This window comes from Hyaena hyaena, unplaced genomic scaffold, assembly GCF_003009895.1.
Source record: "Hyaena hyaena isolate Hyena2069 unplaced genomic scaffold, ASM300989v1 scaffold_552, whole genome shotgun sequence".
NCBI lineage: Eukaryota > Metazoa > Chordata > Mammalia > Carnivora > Hyaenidae > Hyaena > Hyaena hyaena.
Window position 1 is genome coordinate 500,178 of NW_024081185.1, and position 23,345 is coordinate 523,522.

The 23,345-nt window shown below is 51.7% G+C and overlaps 1 protein-coding gene across 1 annotated transcript in view; it reads right to left on the reverse strand.

The window, feature by feature from the left end:
* The window catches only part of SNTG2 (syntrophin gamma 2), a 113,772-nt gene that overhangs the window by 30,623 nt on the left and 59,804 nt on the right, over window positions 1–23,345 (reverse strand). The window contains 5 exon segments of the mRNA XM_039256006.1: window positions 543–701; window positions 5,018–5,089; window positions 12,767–12,883; window positions 17,463–17,501; window positions 19,119–19,248. Coding sequence (XP_039111937.1) covers window positions 543–701; window positions 5,018–5,089; window positions 12,767–12,883; window positions 17,463–17,501; window positions 19,119–19,248 — 517 coding nt within the window.

The window sequence follows — 23,345 nt, forward strand, 5'->3', positions numbered from 1 at the left end:
CCTGACGGTCGGGAGCAAGGGCCACCGAGTGCCTCAGCTGTGACACACGTGCAGACGCCTTCACGACGGATGACACACCCGCGCTGCTGGCTGGGAGCAGTCTGCGGGCTGCTCACCGGGGGCGTGGCCTCGGGCAGCTCATCCGGGGCGTGGCCTGTGGGCCTAGGCTCACCGGGGGCGTGGCCTCGGGCAGCTCATCCGGGGCGTGGCCTGTGGGCCTAGGCTCACCCGGGGCGTGGCCTCGGGCAGCTCATCCGGGGCGTGGCCTGTGGGCCTAGGCTCACCCGGGCGCGGCCTCGCGGAGCTCATCCCGGGCGGGGACGTACCCCCCCCACGCACAGAAACCCCGTGGCTCTGCACACATCACGCGTGACGGAGACGCAGAGCCCCCGCGCTCCCCTCGATGACCCGTCGCCTGCCGCGGACGCTGACCGGGTGGCTCAGGTCAGCGTGCTCGCAGCTCACAGCCTCACTTCCCGGCACGGCTGCACCAGTGGCGAGGCCGGGCCCACCGAGTCTCCCACGGGGCCGCGGGCGCTTACCCGGCTTCTCTGCACCTCCATGAACGTGGCTCTCTGGAAAGACCTCTCCCAGGCGGCCAGCTCGCTCCCCAGCTCCACGCTGAAGACGCGACTCAGGCCGCGGCCCACCAGGACGCAGAAGCCGAGGCCGGGAGGGCCCAGCAGGCCGCCCTCGCAGACCTAGAAAACAGAGCCCGTCGGGGCGTTAGCGCGGGAGGGGGGCCCGACCCGGGCCGCTGTTCCCCCGCCGCGCGGGGAGCCTCGTTCAGGGCAGCTGTGGAAGCGAGCCCGAAATAGACACAGATTTGGGTAAGTTCCTTGCGGGGCAGCGTTCACTTAAGGTAACCACAGCGTCCCCCTCAGCGGCTCACTGGAAGGTCAGGTCACGGGACGTGGGTGCCCGGGTCTGGCATAAACGCGGTCATCCGCAGCAACACGGGCCCCAACCGGCCCCTCGCCGCCGGCCTGAGGGCATCACCGGCTCTTCTGTCCTGGGCAACAGAACCCCCTGCTCAGAACCCCTCCGCACCACCGCAGGGCCCCCAGCCATCCAAGACCTGCTTCCGTCACCCCAGGGGCCTGGCCACGCAGAATGTCTGGAAACATCCTAAAAAGCAAGGTTAAGGCAGAGGGACCCTGGGTGCCCTGGGCTCTGCACACAGGCCTCAGGTGTGTGCACTTCCTTCCAGAGGGGTGACTCTGGGCCTCACTGGTCTCAGAGGTCCGCGCAGCCCAGGGCTGGATGCCCAGCTGAGGCAGGGCTGTAGGCTGTGTGTGTGTGTGTGTGTGTGTGTGTGTGTGTGTGTGTGTGTGTGCGCGCGCGCGCGCGCGCGTCTCTGGCTGGTCTCTCCTCCCTCCGTGTGTGCTGGCCTACACCTGCCCCTCATCCGCTCTCTGCTTGCACGCACACATACGCACATGTACACGTATACAAGCTTGCACCCGTTCTCTATTCCCAGCATATGCTGGCCTGCACCTGCCCCTCATCGGTTCTCTCCATAGGATTCATGCACACACACACATCACATGCAGTTGCACACACACACGTACCTCAGATGTGTGGAAAGCTGCGTAAAAGCCAGAATGGGATAATGAAGAACTTTTGTAAAATAAAGGAAAAAGAAATAACATTTTCCTCTAAAGCTATTTTGTGGAATATTGATGAATGAAAATCTACATGTATAAATTATCATGAGAATAACTTCAACATATTGTTTACCTCTACCACTGTAATAATAGTATTATGCGAACATGTTTCCGTTGTATGTGTTGTTATTACGTGCAGCCTAAAGTTCCAGATCTAAATTTAAAATTATTTTTGAGACTACTTTCCATTTAAGGAGGCAAATCAAAATTTAAAACATTGAAATTTCTTTTGAAACTTCTAATTTTTGGTTATTGACTCCTTCGGGTCAAATTCTCAGACAAAACACTAAAAACAGCATCGCATGTTTGTACCTTTTCACTTCCATACAGACTCCCTACTTTGCTGTACACACTCCCATGTGAGAAAGACACAGGAGCGTCCGTGCGGGGGCTCAGCGCTGTCCTGTACCAGGACTCGCACACGGCTGCCTCGCCTCGCAGAGAGGCTCAGACCTTCAGGGTGAGCCTCAGCCCTGACGCAGCCTCATCCACCGCGAAGTCAAAGCTCTCCCTCCGTCCAGGCTGTTTGGCTGGAAGAGAGTAGTCCTGGACGGATATGTCCCAGAATGAAGGGAAGCTCCTCGCTGGTAGGACACATCGCCCAGACTCACGCCGCAGACAACGTGGTCAGGGCTCGCTGCTGGCCTTTTCAGGGCAAGGCTAGGGACAGCCTTATTCCAAGAACATGTAAGTCACTTCTGATACCTTGCTGAAGCCTGCGGGCTGAGCAGCTCCCTTCCCCCCGCAATAAGTGTCATCTGGCCATGTGCAGCCTGCTCCCCTGTCCTGCCGAAGCCAGGGCTTTGTGTGGTCTCTTCCTGCCCATGTGCACCTTCATATCACATAGAGGATGTATCGTATGTCATATGTGTCATATCTTACATATATGTTTAGTGACCCGCTTCTCACCAGCACGATATGGTAGAAACAGTGTGCTGTCTCTGCTGGAGACAGCAGCCTCTGGCCAAGTCAGCAAGGAGCTGAGCACCCCAGGCCAACATCTTCCGGCACCCGAATTCCACTGCCCTCCACCCGTGGGCCTGCTAGCAGGCCCTTCCCCAGCGCAGCATGGGGTTGGGTCCATCCGTCATAGACGGAAATCCGAGTCCTCTCGCGAGTAACTGTGGCAGGGACGCTTTCTGAGATCATGGGTGTTGTCTGACACACCCAGGGGCCTGGGCCATCTGTTTCTCAGCAACAGACCTGGCACACAGGGCAGCTCTCTCTGACTTTACACTTCAGTGCATGAATTAACTGAGCAAATGAGTTTCAACTACAGTGGAAAGGGAGTGAAAAGGCAGCATTTAAGGAAGAAACAGGGGAGCCTGAGTGGCTCAGGAGGCTGAGCGTCTGACTCCTGATTTCAACTCAGGTCATGATCTCACGGGTTGTGGGATTGAGCTCTGCGCTGGGCTCTGTGCTGACAGTGTGAAGCCTGCCTGGGATTCTGTCTCTGCCCCTCTGTCTCTCTCTGCCCCTTTCCCGCTCACTTACTCTCTTTCTCAAAATAAATAAATAAACGTTGAAAAAATAAAGAAATGAAGGAGGTATAATTAACATACAATTAAGATCACTACTGGAATTATTAACAAGTAATATGCTCATGGGTTTGTAAAGGTTGTTAATATAACAACACCTCTCTTCACCAAGGTTCTCTGTAGCTCAGTATCCAATGACTCAAAGGAATTTGTGCGTGCAGTAAAAGGATACTTATTGACAAAGAGCTGTCAACACATAAATACTGCACACAAGACGCTAGACTTAGCTGCAAATTATCACCAAGGAAGCTTAAAAACAATACAGATGTCTGGGCCACATCTCAAATAAAATGAAACCGTGCGCTTTGCTCGAAAGCCCCCTCCGGGTGATTGTGATGTAAGATGAGACTGAGAATCACTGGCAGTGCGTCCCAGGCCCTGTGGTGACAGAGAATCACAGCTCCCAGCATGCAGAGTGCAGGAACAGATCTCAAAAATGCTCCCAAAAGGCCGTGTTTGGTGAGCCCTTCCCTATGGCCAGGGCATGTGGTCATCACACAATTTACACAACCCTGCAGAGGATCATAGAATAGAGAATACGACAGGTTATTATGCCCGCATTTTACAGATGAGGAAGCTGAGGCATAAAGAAACAAAATAAAATTCCAGGTGGTGGAGTCAGCTCCGTCTACATCGAGGGCACGCGCTTCACACACAACCATGAACCCTCTGAGCCCCGTTCACCTGGTGCATTTATCTCCTGCTGTGCCCTGGGGGTTGGCCGGACGTCAGCGGGTTGGGGACAGCTGGCCAATGGCTCTGCTGCTCGTATCTCCTCCTCTATGATGGGCAGTGACGGCCCTGGCTTCTCACTGAGCAGCGGCAGGGGGCCCGAGACCAACCCTCCCCACCTGCCAGCGCACAAGTCACAGCTGGGAGCACCCCTGGACCAGAAGCAGGTGCCCCTGGGCCACCGGGACGGGGTGGGACTGCCCTCCTCCCGCCTGGCAGAGTCCCCTGAGCCACTCAGTGACCAGGTTTCTATTTCAGGTTCCACTTCCCAACCTGTCTGTGTCACTTAGTGTAACCTAACACCTGCTAAAAGCCCATCTGTGAGATAGCGTGTCTCCCAGGCGTGTGGCCCAGTGGAATCCCTGCTCAAATCCCCAGGGGTCTCCATCTCCGACAGGTCAACACGTGACAACAAGCGCAAGCAAGCAGGAGTCATACAGAGCGCTCCCGGGAAACCTCGACCCCTGAGCTCTGACCCCACGAGTCCCCAATGAGGCGTCAGCCCAGCAGAAACGGAAACCGTGTTTTGTGGCAATGGATTCGCCACTTTGGAATTGTTCAACTAAACTTGATGATTCCGGAAACTTGGGATGGACACTATAGGTAAAACTTTTGCCTTTCTTAACCAGTGAATACTTTCCCTCTAGCAGAAGTGGACTATTTGGTTAGTCATTCTGGTCACCTCAGGCCGGACTTTGATAAGGAAAGCTGGGGTTTGTATCTGACCTGTTAAAAACAATGGAAATGGCAATGATAAACCAAAGATCTTAGAACATATTATTGTAAGTGGCGGGGACTAGAACACCCCCTCCTCAGTACATGTGCACATACACACTTGTGCGCACTCTAGCCATCCACTGGTCCACCAACCCATCCATCTACCTACCCACCAATCCAACCATCCATCCATCCATCCATCCATCCATCCATCTTCATGAACAACAGAATGGCAACTTTCGGGATGGGGAAATGTTATGAATACAGAAGATTTTCAGGTTCTCTTACTATCTCAATGGACTCTTTAAACCCAAAGGCGCATCTTACTTATATGAAAGCATCTACTGTGCAAAGGATACCTACCTTGTGAAGTTTAAATAGTACCTCACAGAGGTTGTAGGTTTTTTCTGCTCGTACCCAGTCTAAGGTGCTCACCTGCAAGAAATATAAAATATACACATAAATCACAAGCATTCTCCTGATTAAAGAAAGGTAACTATGTGAGGTAACGGTTGTGTTCATTAGCTCAATTGTGGCAATCATTTCACACTGTACACATACATCAAACCATCACATTGTACATTATATATATTTACAATTTTATTAATTATACCTGAATAAAGCTGGGAAAAAAATTTTAAGTAGACATGAAAACAGTCATGCTACTTTCAGTCGGGTCAATTTAAACATTTACAGCAATGGAGTCAATATGTCTTTACCTTAGTTAAATTCTAAGCCATGAGTAGGACAGTAGGGACATTAAATCTCATGCGCGGCAGTGGATTTGACAAACGTCCCATGCGCACTGCTCCTGGGTGGGCTGCGTAAGGCACAGGTGGTAATGTGGGAGCTCGTGTACTACATGCAGTCAGGTGCAGGTTTAGAATTCGTTTTGGGGTTACTCATACATTCAATTAGGGACCAATTTTAGTCACATCAGGAAATTTACTGAGAGGGTGACTACTTTGCATGTGAGTATAGGTGAGTGCATGTGTGCTGTGGTGTGACCTGGGGATAGTGGGCTGTGTGTCCAGTCTTGAGAGCTAAGATAGACTCACTAGTCGGCTCCATTCCAGAAATGGCTGCAAATTTATTGACTTACCAATATAATTGAACATGTTTTGACTTCTGATTGTATCTCACAACTTTAACAATAATAACGATCACATCACCCAACTTTTGAATGACGTTCTATGGTTTGCAGTTCACGTTCGGTATTACGCTCTCTGCATTAAAATACTTCATGTCAAGAGATCTGAAATACTCAACCCTGTAACAAATGTTGGTTTTGGTTGCTCTCCCTGTAGTTATCTTCCAGCCATTAAACATACAAATAAGAATGAAAATACTCAGAGGTTCACTGTGTCTTTGAAACGAAAGTATGTAATGTACGCAATTGGTGGCCCTCTTGAAATCATTCCTCCAAATAAATACTGGGACGTAGTCAAGCATTTCAAGCCCATCACCTGAGAACGTTTCCCCCAACAGCTCATGATGACACAGGCATGTTCCCACTTCATATTAACTGATCCAGACTTAAGTCATTGCTTCTGTGATTTAAAAAACACAAAAAGGGGAAAATATAAAAGTGGGAAGGTCAATTACAGTCATAACTGGAAGGTAATTTTGGGATGAAGTAGAGCATTTAGGCCACAGGAATGGATGTAGACACAATGTTTAATTTTTCCAGTTATAACAAGGCTGCTTATTTTTGGAGAACCATAAAAAAGAAAAAAAATGACACTATTCAGAAGTCCTCTCTAATGAGTTCCCTGTTGTCAACGTGTATGGCTGTGCACACTCGTTCCATGTGCATCTGCCGTTGTCCCTTCTCTGGTTCAGCCAAAGCACAGACACAAAGTACTCCCAAATTTCCGCTTCATGTAAATTATCTCCGGAATATTTGTGATGCGCAGCAGGGCTCCTTCCACCTTTTTATTAGTTATGACTCTAGAAACTAACTGTCTCAATCCGACACGAAAGCCAACAACCTCCCAGGGAGGGACCGTCTGGGACATGGCCACCTGTGATAACCAGGTCAGCATCTACCGAATTGGTGTGACATCTACATATATTTGTACACTTAGAAGGGAAACAGGGAGTTCAGAATCGGAGGTTTAAGGACGGTGGTGAGTGAAATCTCCGAGGCAGACATTCCTGGAGTTTTGAAGTAACTGAACACAGCCAGGGGTCACCTGTGGGGTTCGTTCTGATGCAGGTTCCTGGCCCCACGTGGCTGATTCAGACCGAGCAAGTGTGGAGAGGGGCTCAGAGATCTGATTTTACATTTAAGGAAACTTACTGTTGAGGCCATGTGAACCAGCAGCAGCACATGGGAATGTGCTAGAAATGCAGTATCTCAGGTCCCACCGCAGACTGGCCAGATCAGAATCCTGTCTTAAAAATACATATGGGTGGGGCACCTGGGGGGCTCAGGTGGCTGAGGGTCCAACTCTTGGTTTCAGCTCAGGTCATGATCCCATGGTGGCATCGAGCCACATGTCAGGCTCCACACTGAGCACAGAACATGCTTGAGATTCTCTCTCTCTCTCCCTCTCTCTGTCCATCCATCCCGCTGGTGCGGGCGCTCTCTCTCTCTCTCTCAAAATAAATAAATAAACTAAAAAAAAAATGTGCAGGTGATGGTTCTGTTGTGATGATATCTAAAGAAAATAATCCACAGGTAAAAAGTGTAACCCCTTTTAAAAGGACAATGGGGACAGGAAGGACGGATAGTCATTTACAGACAGATGCATATTCAATCAGAACTCCCTGCTTTGCAGACTAGATGCTCCACAACATGACCTCCTTATTTCAGGGCCTCCAGTGCAGCCGGCCGAGGACCTGCCCTGCTTCTCGGGAGGGGTAAGAACTTCTGACAGAGAGGGATGTGGAGCGACACTCAGAGCCGTCACCGCGTCTGCCTCTCTCCAGAGAAATACTTTTCTGGGACGGGAACTAGATGTGATCCCTTGATCCTTACACTCCTTCCTGGTGACTGGGAAATTATGAAAGGGGAGAATGATCCCAGCTGACACCTCAGTGTTTCCAGCCAGCAGGCAACAAGGACTTTGCAACGTGGAAGAAGAACATGAAGCCTTGTACCCGCACGCCATTGCCACTTTCCCCAGGTCCTGACAGTTGATGGCCTCTGTTTCCTCTGACCACATCTGCACTGAAATGTAGCAGAAATTTTAGACTATAAGATGTAACATCTTGGTGTCTTTTAATCATATTGTGGAACACCTGCTGGGTAGCCCCAGAGGGGGCACAATTATCTAGTATTTCTTCAATTGACAAATCTTCAATTCAATTATTTCTTTCCAGGTAAAATTTTTAAATGATAGAATATATTTGCCTAATTGACATTCTTAAAGTTGCTTCTAATATTCCCTGCATATTCATAAGAAACTGCTACATAATTTATATGTTAATGCTGTAAGATGCTGTAAAATTGACTTCATAACTGTTATTAACACATTGTAATGATGTTTGAAAACACGAGTAGCTCACATTTTTTTCAGATTTCAATTTGCAAGTCAGAAATAACACGCTGGCTGGAAGGAGAGCACAGTGATGAGAATAATCCGGCTTTAATCCACACGTATGAGCACCTGGGGGGCCTGAGAGTTGGGTCGGCCCCCACCGCACACCCCTGGGCTTGGCGTCCTCTGCGCAGGACCTTGAGCTGGAAGATGCGGGCTCCCCCTCCCCCGTCTCTCTCCCAGCTTTCTGCTCTTCTTTTCCTTCTTTTGCTTCAACGTCCTCCCTTTGGCTCGACTTGGCGGAGCTCAGAAACCATCCTTGCAAACAGGACCTTCTCACGGGACGGCAACAGTGACTGCTCCCCGGGAGCCTTCTGGTCTCATTCCCAAGGCTGACAGACCAGCAGCCCTGCTCACCCACGAGAGCCTTTGTTTACCTAGTCGGTGAGACAGTCTGCCTCCCGTGCCATGTGTGCTCCCCTCAGCTCCGCGTCCGAGAGGAACCGGGCTGTGCTCCCCGCGCCTTGGCCGCAGCCGGGGCCGGAACCCGGCCTGTAGGTGTGCGGAGACTGCTCAGTAGCCGTCTCAGATCATGAGCCTCATGTCTTATGTCGCCAGAGCATAAGCCAATACATACAGATACTAAAAACTGAACGTGAGGCTGTCACAGATTGGGGCAAAGTAGAAACTGTAATCGGCACGGGGCCACAGGCTGCAGGATCCCAGTCCCAGGCCAGACCGGACTCCTGCAAACATTCAGGAATAAATTCACTTGCCATCCTTTGGGTGTTACCTTTACAATGACAAGTTGCTGGTACTAATACCAAAATTTAATCTGTTAGATTTAAATGTTGTAGAGTTTTCAAACACACCTAGGAACAGGTAAGAGCAGTTGCTCAGTGCTCGCTATGATCCCGTGGGGCGTGCCAGCGGGCATCTATGGTCGCTGTCCTCAGACCGAGGAGACTATGGGATAAGGGTGAGTATCACGCCTCGTCCCACAGCCAGCAATTATTAGTGCACAACTTACTCTACCAAACCACTCTTTCCCTAGCGTTTTTCAGAGTAAAACGTCCCCATTGTCTTATAAAATCTTCTGAGTCCCCATTTAAAAATATGCTTTTATTGCTCACACTGTCTCTCTCTCTCTCTCAAAAATAAATAAAACATTAAAAAAATATGCTTTTATTACTTTGGATAATGCCTGAAAACGATTTGTTTAAACCAGCATAATACCATTAAGTGATGGAAGAGTTTGATTTTCTTTTTCTATTTAAAAAGTTACCATGATTCTGGTTGTGCATAAGGACCTTGGGAGTCCAAACGCAACCCTGAACAGACTCTTCACGGACCCATAAGGTTGTCACGGGAGGACACGCCACACCGCGGCCCAGAGACAGGTCAGGAGGCATGGCATCCACGGCGGGGGCCACCCTGAGAGTTAAAAACTGCAGGGCAACCCAGTCACGGGGTGGGGGAGGCCTCACAACCTTGGGAGATTTATCTGCAGGACCTCAGCCAGGTTCCCACAGAACCCTTTGGGGGAAAGTCCCCTTGGAGCCATTCACAGCACCCCGGAGCCCGTTTCTGCACAAGCCCCAACTCAGGGAGGCAGGTCAGCCCGAGCTGGCGCTGCTGGGGTTTCATCAGGGCCCCGCTGCCCCGGGGAAGGGAAATACCCAACTCCGGTCTCCCCCACCCCCTGTCCCACAGAAGGGGGTAGAAAAACCAGAGAACCTTTGAGAAGGTTCAGAGTGCAGGGCTCAGCATCATGAGGGGCTGAGACATCATCCCAGGACCACAGACCCCGGCTGCCCTCACCCGGAGCATCAGGTCTGTTGGATTAACTGCCATGAGAACCCGCCCTAGCCCGTCAACTCCCAGGATGCCGTTTTGTGGAAGCGGACACGCTGGTTCTAACGCTCATGTGAGGCAAAGGACACACACAGGCAGCATCATATTGAAGGAGACAAGTTGGAAAACTGACGCCAACTGACCGCAAGACCTCCTGCAAAGCTACAGTGATCACCCCCCGTGGTGTTAGAGCCACACAGACCAGTGGATCAGAGAGAGCCGCCAAATCACACAAATATGGTCACCGACAGTTCACAAAGGGGCAACGGAGACAGAATGCAGCCAAGGCAGCCTTTCATCAAGTGACTCTGGGACATGTGGACGTCTGTGTGAAAGTCATCAATCTTGACCCAGACCTCACACCCTCACGAAAAGCTCAAAATCAATCAGAGACCTAAACGCAACATGTGAAATATGAAACTCCTAAAACATAACATCGGGGACACCTAGGTGACCTTGGGGATGGTGAAGACGGGATCCCTGGAGGGAGGAGCCAGTGACCAGGAGTGCATTAATGCTAAAAACTCGGCTCTGAGAAAGACTTAGAGAGAGAGAGAGGACAAGCCACAGACTGGGGGAAAATATCTGCAAAAGACACATCTGAGAAAGGAATGTAATCCAAAATGTACAAAGAATTCTTAAAACTCAATAGTTAGCAAACAACCTGAGTAAAAAAGAAAAAAAGAAAGAAAGAAAGAAATTGGCCTAATACCTCAACAGATGCTTCCACAGAGAAGAGACAAAGACGGCAGATAAACACATGGAGAGACGCTCCACCTCACACGTCTTCCGGGAACCACAAGTTAAAACCAGGGTGCGGCACCACCGCAGGCCGAGAAGGGCCACAGGCCGGAGCCCCGACGGCAGCAGGTGCCGGCGAGGACGCGGGGCAGGATGCACAGTGGGGCGGCCGCTTTGGGGGAGCTTGGAGGTTCCTCACAAACTAAACACACTCTCACCAGACGATCCCGCAATCACACTCCTTGGAATTTACTCAAAGGAGGTGAGAACTTATGTCCCCGTGGAAACCTGCACACGGATGCACCTTTATTCGTAATTGCTACACTCGGAAGTAACCAAGATGCCAGTCAGTGGGTGCTGGATAAATACACTGTGGGCGCCCAGACGGCGGAACCTCATTCTGCACAAAACATACATGAAAGGGCACGGAGGAATCTTACACGCGTGTCACTGAGAGAAGCAGACATGAAAAGACTGCGCACTAGAACCCCACGGGGACAGTAAGTGAGCGGTGGTTTGGGGTCAGAGGGTGGGCAGGGGCGGGGCACACGGGGTGCCAGCACAGGGAAACCACCCTGCAGGAGCTGGACGCACAGCACGGTCCAAGCCCAGAGAATGACGTTCAGCAGCAAATGTTAGAAAACACCGGTACATTTGCTCTGAGTAGAATTCCATGATTTTGTTGTTGTTGTTCAGATAACTCTTTAGCTTCAGTAAATTCAAGCGTTGGTTTATCAAAACAGGTGCAGCTAAACTCAGACTGGTGTCCTGGTGGGTCCTGGGACAGAGAGCGTCAGCACACAGGTGGCTGAGGAAGGCAGTGTCTGGTTTAGTCAGCAGGATGGACTGCTGTCTGGTTTTACTTTCAACAAATGGACGCAGCCACATTCGGTGTCAGCCTGTGGCAGAACCGGGCCCCAGAACTGCCCACACCACACATGCAGCTTTCAGGAAGTCTGAACTTGTTCCAAGTTAAAAAGCTTATTAAAATCTATTTTGATCAGTGAAAAGTTGCATTATTGTCTTGATGCCTGAAGGTAAAATGTGATTCTGTCTTTTCATTCCTCTTTATTTTTTAAAACCAGTTTATTGAGATATGATTGACATCCAACAAGTACACAAATTTAATGTATGTGCTCGATGCATGTGGAGGTGGGGATCCACCCACAAGCCTGCCTGTCACCTCACATGCCCGTCACCCCCAGACGAAGACGGCTGGTACTGGCAGGGACTGCAGAGGGGAGCCCCGTGCCCCGCTGGTGACCGTGGGCTGGCAGCCACGTGCAGGAAACAGCGCGGAGGGTCCTAAGTCATAACACTGGAGCTACCACGCGGTACAGTATTTGTGCAAAGGAAATGAAATCTGGGTGTCCGGACACTCAGACTTGCAGCCAGTGTTATTCACAACAGCCGCACGTGGACGCAAGTTCAAAGTCCATCGTCTGGTGGGCAGAGAAAGATGTGGTGCACAACACGATGGGACATTTCCCAGCCTTTAAAGGGAGGAGCCCTTTTATTTACTGTGAAAGGCAGGAAGTTCCATCAACACCACACACAGCACACCCAAAGTTTCAGGCGCCTGCAGCTCCCAGGTCCTGTCGTTCTGGGTGTGATGCTCACGTGTGAAGAAACCTCCTTCACTGATAACCGAGGCAAAGCACACACATTCTCTCTGGTTCATTCAGGGAGAAAGGCCTTGGTGCTAATTTGCAAAGCAAAGTTGCAAGCTACGGCCTTTAGCATCAGGTATATAAGGTGGGCCCTGCGGGGTCAGGCTGTTTGGTTATTTTCACAAAGCTTGGGGGATCTGAAGGAAACAACAGCTTTTCAAGTTTCGTCATCTGTGCTGTTTCTGGATTCTCTGACCACGGAACGAACAGGCTCTGTGCCCCCACCTCTGAGCTGGAGGGGGCGGGGCATATGAGCAGGAGGGGCCGCCCTGGCGCCCCGTCTCTGGCCTCCTGCGAACACCAGATCCCACCGCTGCTTCTCATCAGCACCCCCTTTCCCGCGAATGTCAAGGTGTGCTTACCGGAGCGGTGCTGAAAACATACAGCAAAGATCCTTTCAGGGCCAGGAACTTGGATCTGAAGGTCTCGTGGGAGCCAGTGCCTTCGAGTCTCTCGCTGACCCAGCCCATGTGCACAACCTGCAGAGGGAAGCCGTGAGATTAAAGCCACGCCTTTGAAAGTAGGTGCGTCCCAGGCCTGGAAATGACAGACAGGCACGCCCAGAGCCGGCAGGCTGCTCAACCCCGGATCGAGCAGATGGATGTGCAAGGTGGTGTCCCAGTAGGACCCTGAGCTCTGCAGCTGACGGGTTCCGTGTGCACATCTGGGTCCCCCGGACCTTCTGCTGCGAGTTGTGCCTGCCATGTATCTTTAAAAACACAGTATTAAATTACATCCTAGGAGGGGATAGTATTTCGGATGTGTCTATGAGTTTGTAACTGTCACCAAGTGCATTTCCCACAGTGAGCACAGAGCTGACGTAGGTGGGAAAGACAACTTTCTTTACAGCTCCACCTCCTGACGAGAGTGAAGATAAGGACAATATTTGACTCCTACAACTGGGTTTTGGGGACGCCTGGGGGGCTCAGTCAGTTAAGCGTCTGACTTCAGCTCAGGTCATGATCTCACAGCTCTTGAGTTCGGACCCCGCATCAGTCTCTGTGCTGACAGCTCAGAGCCTGGAGCTGCTTCAGATTCTGTGTCTCCCTCTCTCTCTGCCCCTCCCCAACCTGTACTCTGTTTCTGTCTCTCAAAAATAAATAAATATTAAAAATTTTTTTACAAAGTTTAAAAAAAAAAAAAGAACTGGCATTTTGTGTCCAAGCTATAATAAATCAGAATAGGATTCAAAAAGCTTAGGGAAATAGTAGTACAGCTTAAGTGTTTAGTGCATGCATTCAAACTACTGTTAAGTTGAAGTCCCTGTGTCTTACCCCAAATTTTAATGTGACACATATTTTGTAGTAAGTGCTAAGACTATTTCATTTAAATTTCCTCATTCCTCATTTCACCATGTGAGTGTTTAAAACAGTAAGTGCTTAAAACAGCTTCAGATTTAAGTAAAATGAAGAGTGAATTACCACAGACAGGCCAAGCACCTTATGAAATAAAACTGTCCCACAAGCTGCTTCGAGGTGGTGCCCCAAGGCTCAGTGGGGCACCCAGCCCGGGCTCGGGTAGGTCACTTCAACCCCTGCGGTGCACCTGACCAATTCCTGACAGCTTTCACTCTTCTGCTGGTGGAAGACGTCCTAGGTCGGATGCCAGATGAAGTTTTACAAAAAGAAATGTTTTATAAACCAGATCGTTAATCTGAAACATGTATAAATTGGACGTGAACTTAATTCCATATGTAATTTAATTCTGCCTCGATTAATTTGCAGAGAAATAACATAGTTAAGCTATTATTAGAAACGTTGCCTGCTTTATGAATCTTTTTTAGGTATATGTAGTTCATAAATAATTTCAAGGCTAGCTAATACTATCTTTTACATTATGAATTTTCTAATAGCTTATTATGCATTTCAAGAAGCATGTATTATAATTTTAGGAACACCTACCTGATTATGTCCCTATAATTAAGAGGACATAACCATTACAATAAAGGGGCATATTTTCATTTATCTTTCCTGATGCCATTTCTATAGCAAAGCCTTTGTTTTCACTGGACTGAGTCGAGAAAATTCATTCACTGTCCATGTTGTAGAACTGGCCCGTTACACCGAAGACGCCCGCATGACCTGAGAACTCAGGTTCTTTTCGGACTTGGTGAGGAAGGCATCCACATTTCCCTTTAGTCGGGTTTTCCAGATAAAATGTATTTTGCAAATGTTCAGAACTACCTGCTGTTTTATCAGGGGCCCGTATTCTGGTTGGGCCGGGACAATTTTCAACGCCTGCCCGTGCTGTCAGCCCGGCCGTCATCCCAGGAGGACCTCCCTCGCTGTGGCCGGTGAATCATGCGGCCTTCTTACTGACTAAACACAGGACTCTAGAAACATCTGTACTTGGTCTTTTGTATGACCTTCTGATTCTGTCTTGCATCCGTCTTTGTCCATTTCAGTAATTCCCAAATACGTTTATTTTTAAAAATATTTATTTAACTAGTACGTCTTTGCTATATACCAAAACCAGGAAGTCACTGTTCATTATGAAAAACACATCCCTTCTCCTAAGGGCCCCACGTCACAAATCTAACCTCCGGTGACACGTCCTAAGTGCCCAGTTTTTGGAGAACATGTGAGCGAACCCCCTACCGGAAGCACCGTGAGACAAGGCTGGGAAGTCAGCCCGCACAGTAAAGCGCAGCTCTACCATTTCTTCCAAATGAACTAATTTGAGCCCCTGAAGAAAAAAGAAGTTCAGAGGCGCCTGGGTGGCTCGGTCTGCTGAGCGTCGGACTTGGGCCCAGGCCGTGATCCCCGGTTCCTGAGTGGGAGTCCGAGCCCCGCGCTGTGTGGACGGCGCGGAGCCTGAAGGGGCTTCGGATCTGGGTCCCCTCCCCCCCACCCCCGCTCCTCTCCCGCTCGTGCTCTGTGTGTCTGTGTCTCTCAAATGTAAAGAAACACTAAAAAAAAGTTGAAAACAATACAGGCATTTTGAGGTTAGAAAGAAGTCTTTAGGGTTCCCCTTCCGCTTGCAGATCCTGCGGGAGAAGCTGTGGCTCAGGTGGTGACTGGACCAAAGGGCGTCGCCGGCGAACGGGCTGCTGGGGGCTGGAGGCCGGCCTCGCGGCGACGCGGCGTGGCTCGCGGCGGATCTCGGATCTCGCGAGGCCACAGAGGCTCGCGGCGGATCTCGGATCTCGCGAGGCCACAGCGGGGCCGGGGGACGCGCCGCCCCGCGGGTCTCCGCACCCAGCTGCCTCGTGCTCTCGGCATCGGGCGCTCTGCTCCTTGGATGGCTTGAAGGGTCCCTGAACCCGATTTCCTGGTTTTCTGTCGTGACCCTTGCGGCTTCGAAGTGAAGCGCGGCGCGCTCTCCCTGCCGGGCGGGCGACGCAACGGCGCCCTGAAAGCCGGGGGCGCGCCTCCACACCCGGAAGTTCAAGCCCGCGGCGCGGCTCGCTGTGCGCGTGCCCGCGCGCGTGCCCGCGGCGGCCAGCAGGTCCCGGGAGGGCCCCGCCGAACGACGGAAGAGCGGAGCTCTGGGTCACCCGCCGGCCGTCCCTCTCTCCTGTGGCCTCGGGAGACCCGCCGATCCGCCATGAAAACGACTCCGTGGGACATTTTGCTCCTTTAGAAATCCAGCTGCAGAACCGTGACTCACTCCGGGGGGAGGAGAGGGCCGCCCTGTTCGTCTGCGCACCCCCAGCCTGGAGAAGACACGCTGACGTGTGGACGGCGGCTCTGCCCGCCGCGAGCGTCCACGTCAGAAACGGCGTGGGCCGGGAAAACGGCATTTCCCGCACAGGACTATGCGATGAATCGTATCTGAGTTTGGAGACATCTACGGGGCTGTCACTCACTAAATAATTAAACAGCTCACCCCCTCACGCAGCTCCCTGAGGCAAAAACACATAAATTCAGAAAAAATCTTACAGGCAATAAAAGTTACATTCAGAGCAGCTTTTAGAATTCTCCTTGGAGTTCTCCTAGAGAACTCCTTAGAGTTCCTTTTCTTTCTCTTTCTTTTTTAATGTTTACTTATTTTTGAGAGAGAGACAACGCATGATCAGGGGAGGGTCAGAGAGAGAGGCACAGAATCTGAAGCAGCTCCAGGCTCCGAGCTGTCAGCACAGAGCCCGACTCAGGGCTCGAACCCATGAACCGTGAGATCATGACCTGAGCCGAAGTGGACGCTCAACCAACTGAGCCGCCAGGCGCCCCTTGAGTTTCTTTTCTAATTACAGACGTGCACTCGCGGGTTGACAGAGATGCAGCCCTACTTCCCCTCTTGCGCAGCTAACGTGGAGCAGCAGAGTCCGACTGTGCTGAGCCCCCGCTCTGCTCCCACATTGGTCACGAGCACCATTTCCAGCGTGTGTGAGCTCCACTTAAAGCAAACTAAGCACATTGTTCTCAGTTTTCTGCACCTCAAACCTGTGAAAGGCAAATCAGGAAACTGATGAGCAGTAAATAAAGTCTGCCCTTATAGAATGGCTTCAACTGTGACTTTTCCGTAAAGAGTGGATGACATCGTGGCTTCAAAATGCAGTTACCTGCTGCTCAAACTAGTTGAGCGTGATGGGTCACCTGAGGTGCTTGCAGACAGAGCCTGTGAGAGCCCTGAGTCGGGAAGGGGGGCGGTCAGCACACTGGCCCTGAGAAGGAGGAGGTGTGGACTTCTCACCACGCAGCCCTACAGGCGAGCCTGGGGACCCACCCACCGGCTGTAACTCCTGCTGGCCAGAGGACGCTCCAGGGCAAGGCTCTCCTCGTGAGGACGTTCTCAAAGAAAACTACACAGTGCTCAGATCACGCAGGTGTGTGTCCAGTGGAAAACTCTTTCAGCTTAAGTACTCACAATGACGCAACTGTTTAACCACACTTCCTCAGAACACATGCCGACAGCTCCGTGATAATGTGGCACGGAGGACCAGAGCCCCCGCCTGTACTGTCTCCACTAAATCTGAGCAGGTTGATGGAGTTAATGCTGAGGGAAGGACCCCTGACTTCCGTCTGATCTTCCTCCCCAGATTTCCAAATCAAGTTCCAAATCCAGGAGAAGCTACTGTAGAGACTTGTTATACGATCAACATGAAAACACGAGCCCTACCTGGTCACAAGGAGAACAGCCCTTATTTGCCATTATCATCTGTAAAGACAAGGAGGCAAGGAATCATTAGCACAAGAATATTGTCATCATTTTCCAACCCGTCCAACTGGCAAGTGAAATTAACTAGCAATGGGAAGTGTCCCTGCAAACAGTTGTTGTTGTTGTTGTTGTTTTTACGATGTGTTTCTAACCTAAAAACCAAACCAGAGTACAGACAAATGTATAGCAACAGTTCCCACAAGGGAAAAAGAAAAGTGTTAGCATACTTAGGCTGTTCTTTTTCAAGTGTGTGAGTGAAGCTGTGGGACCACAGATACCTGAATTTCAACATCTAAAAAAAAAATAAATGGGTGTTTCACATCACACACATTCTCCCCCAACTTCCGCAGGAATCCTACAAGGTGGTACTATTTCCCAACTTTACCGGGGAGGAAGCAGAGGTCCAGAATAGTAACACCCATTGGAATGGGACTGCAGACCCACATTTCAGGCTTCCTCCCCTCTGCTCTGCCTGCCAGATGGAATGTGTAAAAATCACCCAGAACTGAGGGACGCTCGGGTCCCATGCATGCCTGCAAATACCGATCTACCACCACCTTCTGTTTTCTCCTTTCTTTTTATCCGTCCAGATACCTTTGGAATTCAAAATGTGGAGCCTGAAAACTAAGGGCTCACACAGGCTCTGGTACCTCCCTATCTAACTGGAGAAAGAAGCTGTGAGGTCTGCAGAATGGAAATGGAACACATCGCTGCTTTCCCAAATCTTTTCACACCCTCGGTCAGCTTGTCTAGCAGCTTCAGGAACAAGGTAGTGTGTGCTGAAGTGGAGGGGGGGGGGGCGTGCAGGTGCTGCTGCAGGGGAAGTCTGCACCTGGCTGAGCAGTCCCAACACTGTTCCCGCTCCCCGCCCCACCCCTGCTCGCTCCAACACAGAAGCTGGCCTCAGGATGCAAATGCCGTCAGAGGCCAAGTCCACCAGCAAGAACCTGGTCAAAGGCCACGTCTGGCCAGGAGTGAGTCCTTCCATGAGCATCCACAGCTGTGGCCACCAGCCCACTGCCAGCATAGAGTGCTTCCTTTGGGAACTTACTACCTAATTGGATTTTAACTTCCAGCCCATTTTGTTTTATTTATTTATTTTTGTTTCATAATGACTTTGAACCTTAAACAGATCACTCCAGGAGACAGCACCCTGTCTTTCCTGGATACTTGCTCTGAAAATTTGGGAGGTAATCTTTCTGGTTGGATGTGCGTCTTGTTTTCATAAAGTTATGGGGACTTCTATCTTTAACCCTATTAGGTTCCCCAATACCCTGTTAGGTATCGATTTATCACATTGATAAAGTATACGTGAAATTACATGCAAATGAATGTTCCTGTGTCTATGTGGGGACAGGAGGAGAGAGGGCAAGGGTCAGAGGGAAACAGTCCCTGGGCATCCAAATGTCTGACCTGGACCAGACTGTCCCATCAGGGGGCCTCAGGAGGACTTAACACGACCTGCTTTTAGTCAGAGACGTGGTATTTTGGAAAAAAGTACATGTTTCCTTGTTTAACCTTGTAACCCGCTGTTTTAGTGTTAGTCATAAATTAAAAGATCCAAATTATTTTTGTGGATTAAACACAAAAGCAGTAAGTCATGGGAGGAGGGCTCACGCTCTGTCGAGTCAGCTCACTGATGGCCGCGGACACTGCCCTCAGCCAGTCGGCGTTCTCCTGGGCCGTGTGAAACTGCAGGAGCCCCGTGCTGGTGCCGTCGGGAGCCAGCACCTCGAACGCGCCGAACCTGCAGGGAGAGGGGAGCCTCGCTGTGCACACAGGCAGGGGTGTCGCCCACAGGGCCTCCGGCCCTGCCCAGAGCCACACGGGGAGACACGGGACCGCGCCGTCACAGGACCAACCCACTCCAGTTCGTACGTAAATTCACCAAAATTAAGTTTAGAACTGTTAGGCCCATCACTGACAGGCTATTTCTGCGTTAATAGGAAAGACGAGAGTCCCTTCGTGTAGGTCGTCACCCCTGCTCTTTCAGGAATCTGGGAGTTCTTGTGCTACAGGATCCGTAGTAAACATTCATCCCGAGACCATTTGTTGTGCTATTTGAGGCTCCAGACGCAAGGACGGCGGCGCCATCATCACTCGATGTGATGCACTCGATCTTATGATGCACGTGTTTCTGGTCACAAGGGAGCTTCCGGGAAGCTGGCTCTCCCTCCTGTTCCCAGGGAAACCGACGTGCCCCCCAGCCTCCCGAGGCACAGAACTCAGAGCGCAGGACAACTGTCTCTACTTTGGTAGTTCGTCCTCGTCACGCACGCCTTCTTCAAAGAAACTTCACACGTAACTCTGTGGTCGACCCACGTGTGTCCCTGCATTCAGCCCTGATCCCCTGTCTGGGCGTCTCTGGACATGGGGCCTCTGAGGAGGGAAGTAGCGCCGAGTGACGTCGTGAGGGCTGAGCCCAGACCCCGCAGGGCTGGAGTCCTTACAGGAAGAGACGCCAGAGCTCCCTCCCCGGCCGTGAGGTCACAGTGAGAAGATGGCTGTCTACAAGCCAGGAAGAGGCTGTGACACACCCGATGTGGACGTCCAGCCTCCGGAACATGAGGACATAAATGTCTGTTGTCTATGCGACCCAGCGAGCACTTAGCTGTGCAGCTCCACCCCACTAGTGAAACTCAGACAAAAGGTAATGTCATCCACACTTCTGTTCACTTCTCCTTAAGAAAACCATGTATATCAGGGCACCTGCGGGGGCTCAGTGAGTTGAGCATCCAACATCAGCTCAGGTCACGATGTCACGGTCTGTGGTTTGAGCCCCACATCGGCCTCTGCGCCAACAGCTCAGAGCCTGGATCTGCTTCAGATTCTGTGTCTCCCTCTCTCTCTGCCCCTCCCCTGCTCACACACACTCTCTCTGTCTCAAAAATAAATGAATGCTGAAAATTTTTCAAAGAAATAGACGTGCAATGACAGCATCACAGGAGAAAACCAACATAGTCAACAGACACTGCAGAGACAGCCAGAGGATCTAGTAAACAAGAACGAGAGCTGAAGTGAAGGGTCTGCTGAAGAGGCTGCATAGTGGATTTGAACTTGGTGGGCTGGCAGAGTCCACGCAACCCACAGACCAGGCAGAAGAAAGAAGGAAGAATCCCCATCAGAGGCTCTGAGAAGCGAGAGGCACTGGGGTGGGGGCACCAGCAGGAGGGAGACCAAAGGCAGAGAAAACCTTCCAAGAGCAGCAGTCGAAGCCTTCCCGACTTTTCTGGGTACAGCCTGTCAGCGCGCCTGGGGCCCAGGGGTGGCCCGTCAGTGCGCCCATGACCCGGGGATGGCCCGTCAGCGCGCCCATGACCCAGGGATGGCCCATCAGTGCACCCGGGGGCTGGGGATGGCCCGTCAGCGTGCCCATGACCCGGGGATGGCCCGTCAGTGCACCCGGGGGCTGGGGATGGCCCGTCAGCGTGCCCATGACCCAGGGATGGCCCGTTAGCGCACCTGGGGCCCGGGGATGGCCCGTCAGTGTGCCCATGACCCAGGGATGGCCAGTCAGTGTGCCTGGGGCCCAGGGATGGCCCGTCAGCGTGCCCATGGCCCGGGGACGGCCAGTCAGTGCTCCCATGACCCGGGGACGGCCCGCCAGCACACCCGGGGCCCAGGGATAGCCCATAAGCTCACCCATGACCCGGGGACAGCCTGTCAGCATGCCTGGGGCCCAGGGACGGCCCGTTAGCGCGCCCATGACCCAGGGATGGCCCGTCAGGTGCACCCGGGGCCCGGGGATGGCCCAGTGGTGCAGTCAGGACGCAGACTCATCCTACCACAGATTGAGGCCTTGGGTCATCAGGCCTCGGATGCTGAGCGTCCCAGACAGGGGTACGTAGTGAAACAGCTCATTCCTCATAAGGAGGCCGCAAGCTGACCTCCTGCAGAGGCAGGGGGCCCAGGGGGCAGGGGTGGGGGCAGGGGCAGGCACAGCACATCCCTAGGGCTCGAAGCCAGGTGCCCACTGAGCACCGGTGTTCCTTTTGAAGGAAACAGAGCCGCTGGTCCTGAACCCCAGGAGGTGTGGATGGAAACCGCAAGGCTGAGAGCAGGCGCCTCCTGCCAGTAAAGTGAATCCACGGGGAAGTAAACCAGTGCGCTGATGATGGAATTGTAAGATAGGATGCATGTCTTTTTCTCCTTTCTTTGCTTGCCTTGTTCTTTTTTTAAAGCAGGCTTCATGGCCAATGTGGGGCTCAAACTCACGACTGAGAGACACGTGTTCCACAGACTGAGCCAGCCAGGCGCCCCATTTCCTCCTTACTGTACATCACGTAAAAGCTGCTGTAGATAACACTGGGTCTCCGCTGGATGTATTGCTGGCCCTCACGATGAGGGAACGCACAGACCACGGGCATGTGTGTAACACACGTGATACGTGGGCCACGTACGTGCTCACAACAGGCCAGAGGACGCGCAATGCACTAAGGAATTGGTAACCGACAGTGAATTAATTAATTAGCTAATTAATTTTTGTAAGTGATGTGTGTACATAGCTTCCTGGCGGCTCTGGCGCTCAGAATATGCACCATAACTGATCAGAATCCACCCCTGCTGGGTCCTGTTTAAGCCCAGGGACACACAGAGTGCGTCCAGGACCCAGGGGAGCGTCCGCAGCCCAACACAATCCCCCACAGGTCAGGGTCACGGTCAGGGTCAGGGTCAGGGCCTCTAACCAAGGACATGTGTCCCCCTTGCCCGTGTGATGGGCTTCAAGATGCTGACCATGTCACAGAAAGCAAGTGCGGGAGAAGCAAGCAAGAGGCCGTAAGCAAGGTGTTTGCAAACCCAGTTCCCTGCAAAAACCGTCACTCAGAAACTTACCTTCAAAGAAAGCAACACAGATGAAAGATTATACAGATGCTGACGTCAATGCTGATGGTAGATACACAGTAATAACGTACGAGCAGGAAATTCACACTTTGGCTTATTGTCAGGAAAGCAGTGTTAACTAGAGTCAAGGACATGAATTTTGACGCACGCATGAACTACAGATTCCCACTCATTTCTTCCAGACCGATGCTGAGGATTCACTGTGTCAGCATTTCACGTGTCCCGTGTTCGGGCTCCTGTACAGGGCCCCTCCCACCGTGCACGGGAGGAACCCGGCCATGTGGCTCTGGAGTCAAGCATCTGCTCAGCTTTTTCGGGATTTTGTCCAATGGTCAAGGTCGTCGTCAGAGCTAAAGATCAGAGTACCCACCGCTCAGGCCCAGCATGCTCTGTGATAGTCTTGCCTCAGGTTGTGAGCGTCAGCAGAAAAGCTACACCTGTTCCCCGAGGGGGAAGGAAGCCACGTCCAGATACGGTTATCAAAGGGAGGTCGAGGCCTGGCCACGCCAAGGCTTCTGAAAAGCCTTTCCCTGACCCTGGACAGGAACCCCGGTGGAGAAGGGCTGCACAGGTGCGCCGTGTCCCTTGTGTGACTTGAGCCCCCCTCCCCCCCACTTTGGAGCTGAGGGACAGGGTGTGTGTTTATTCTGCTCGTGATGCAGAGTTAAGGGCATTCAGTAGACAAACTGGAAAGAAAATGTGGGTATGTCTCAGGGTTTGAAAAATTCGCTTTCACATACTGCTTTTCAAGACTGTCTCCCTGGCCTGCACATCACTTTTTAGTGGAAGCCAAAGAGACAGTCTCCTGTACTCTCCCCATCAGGCAGCAGCATTTGTAAGTACCCGTGTTACGCCTCTCAGTGGCCTCGTAAAGCAGGATTACCGTTCTGGTTTCCAACACTGGCGTCGACAGACCACGTCACCTGCTCAGGTGGGCAGCTGACAAGGTGGGGGCTGGGCTGCCGCACCCCAGCTCCCTCCAGGCCCACGCTCCGGACAGGG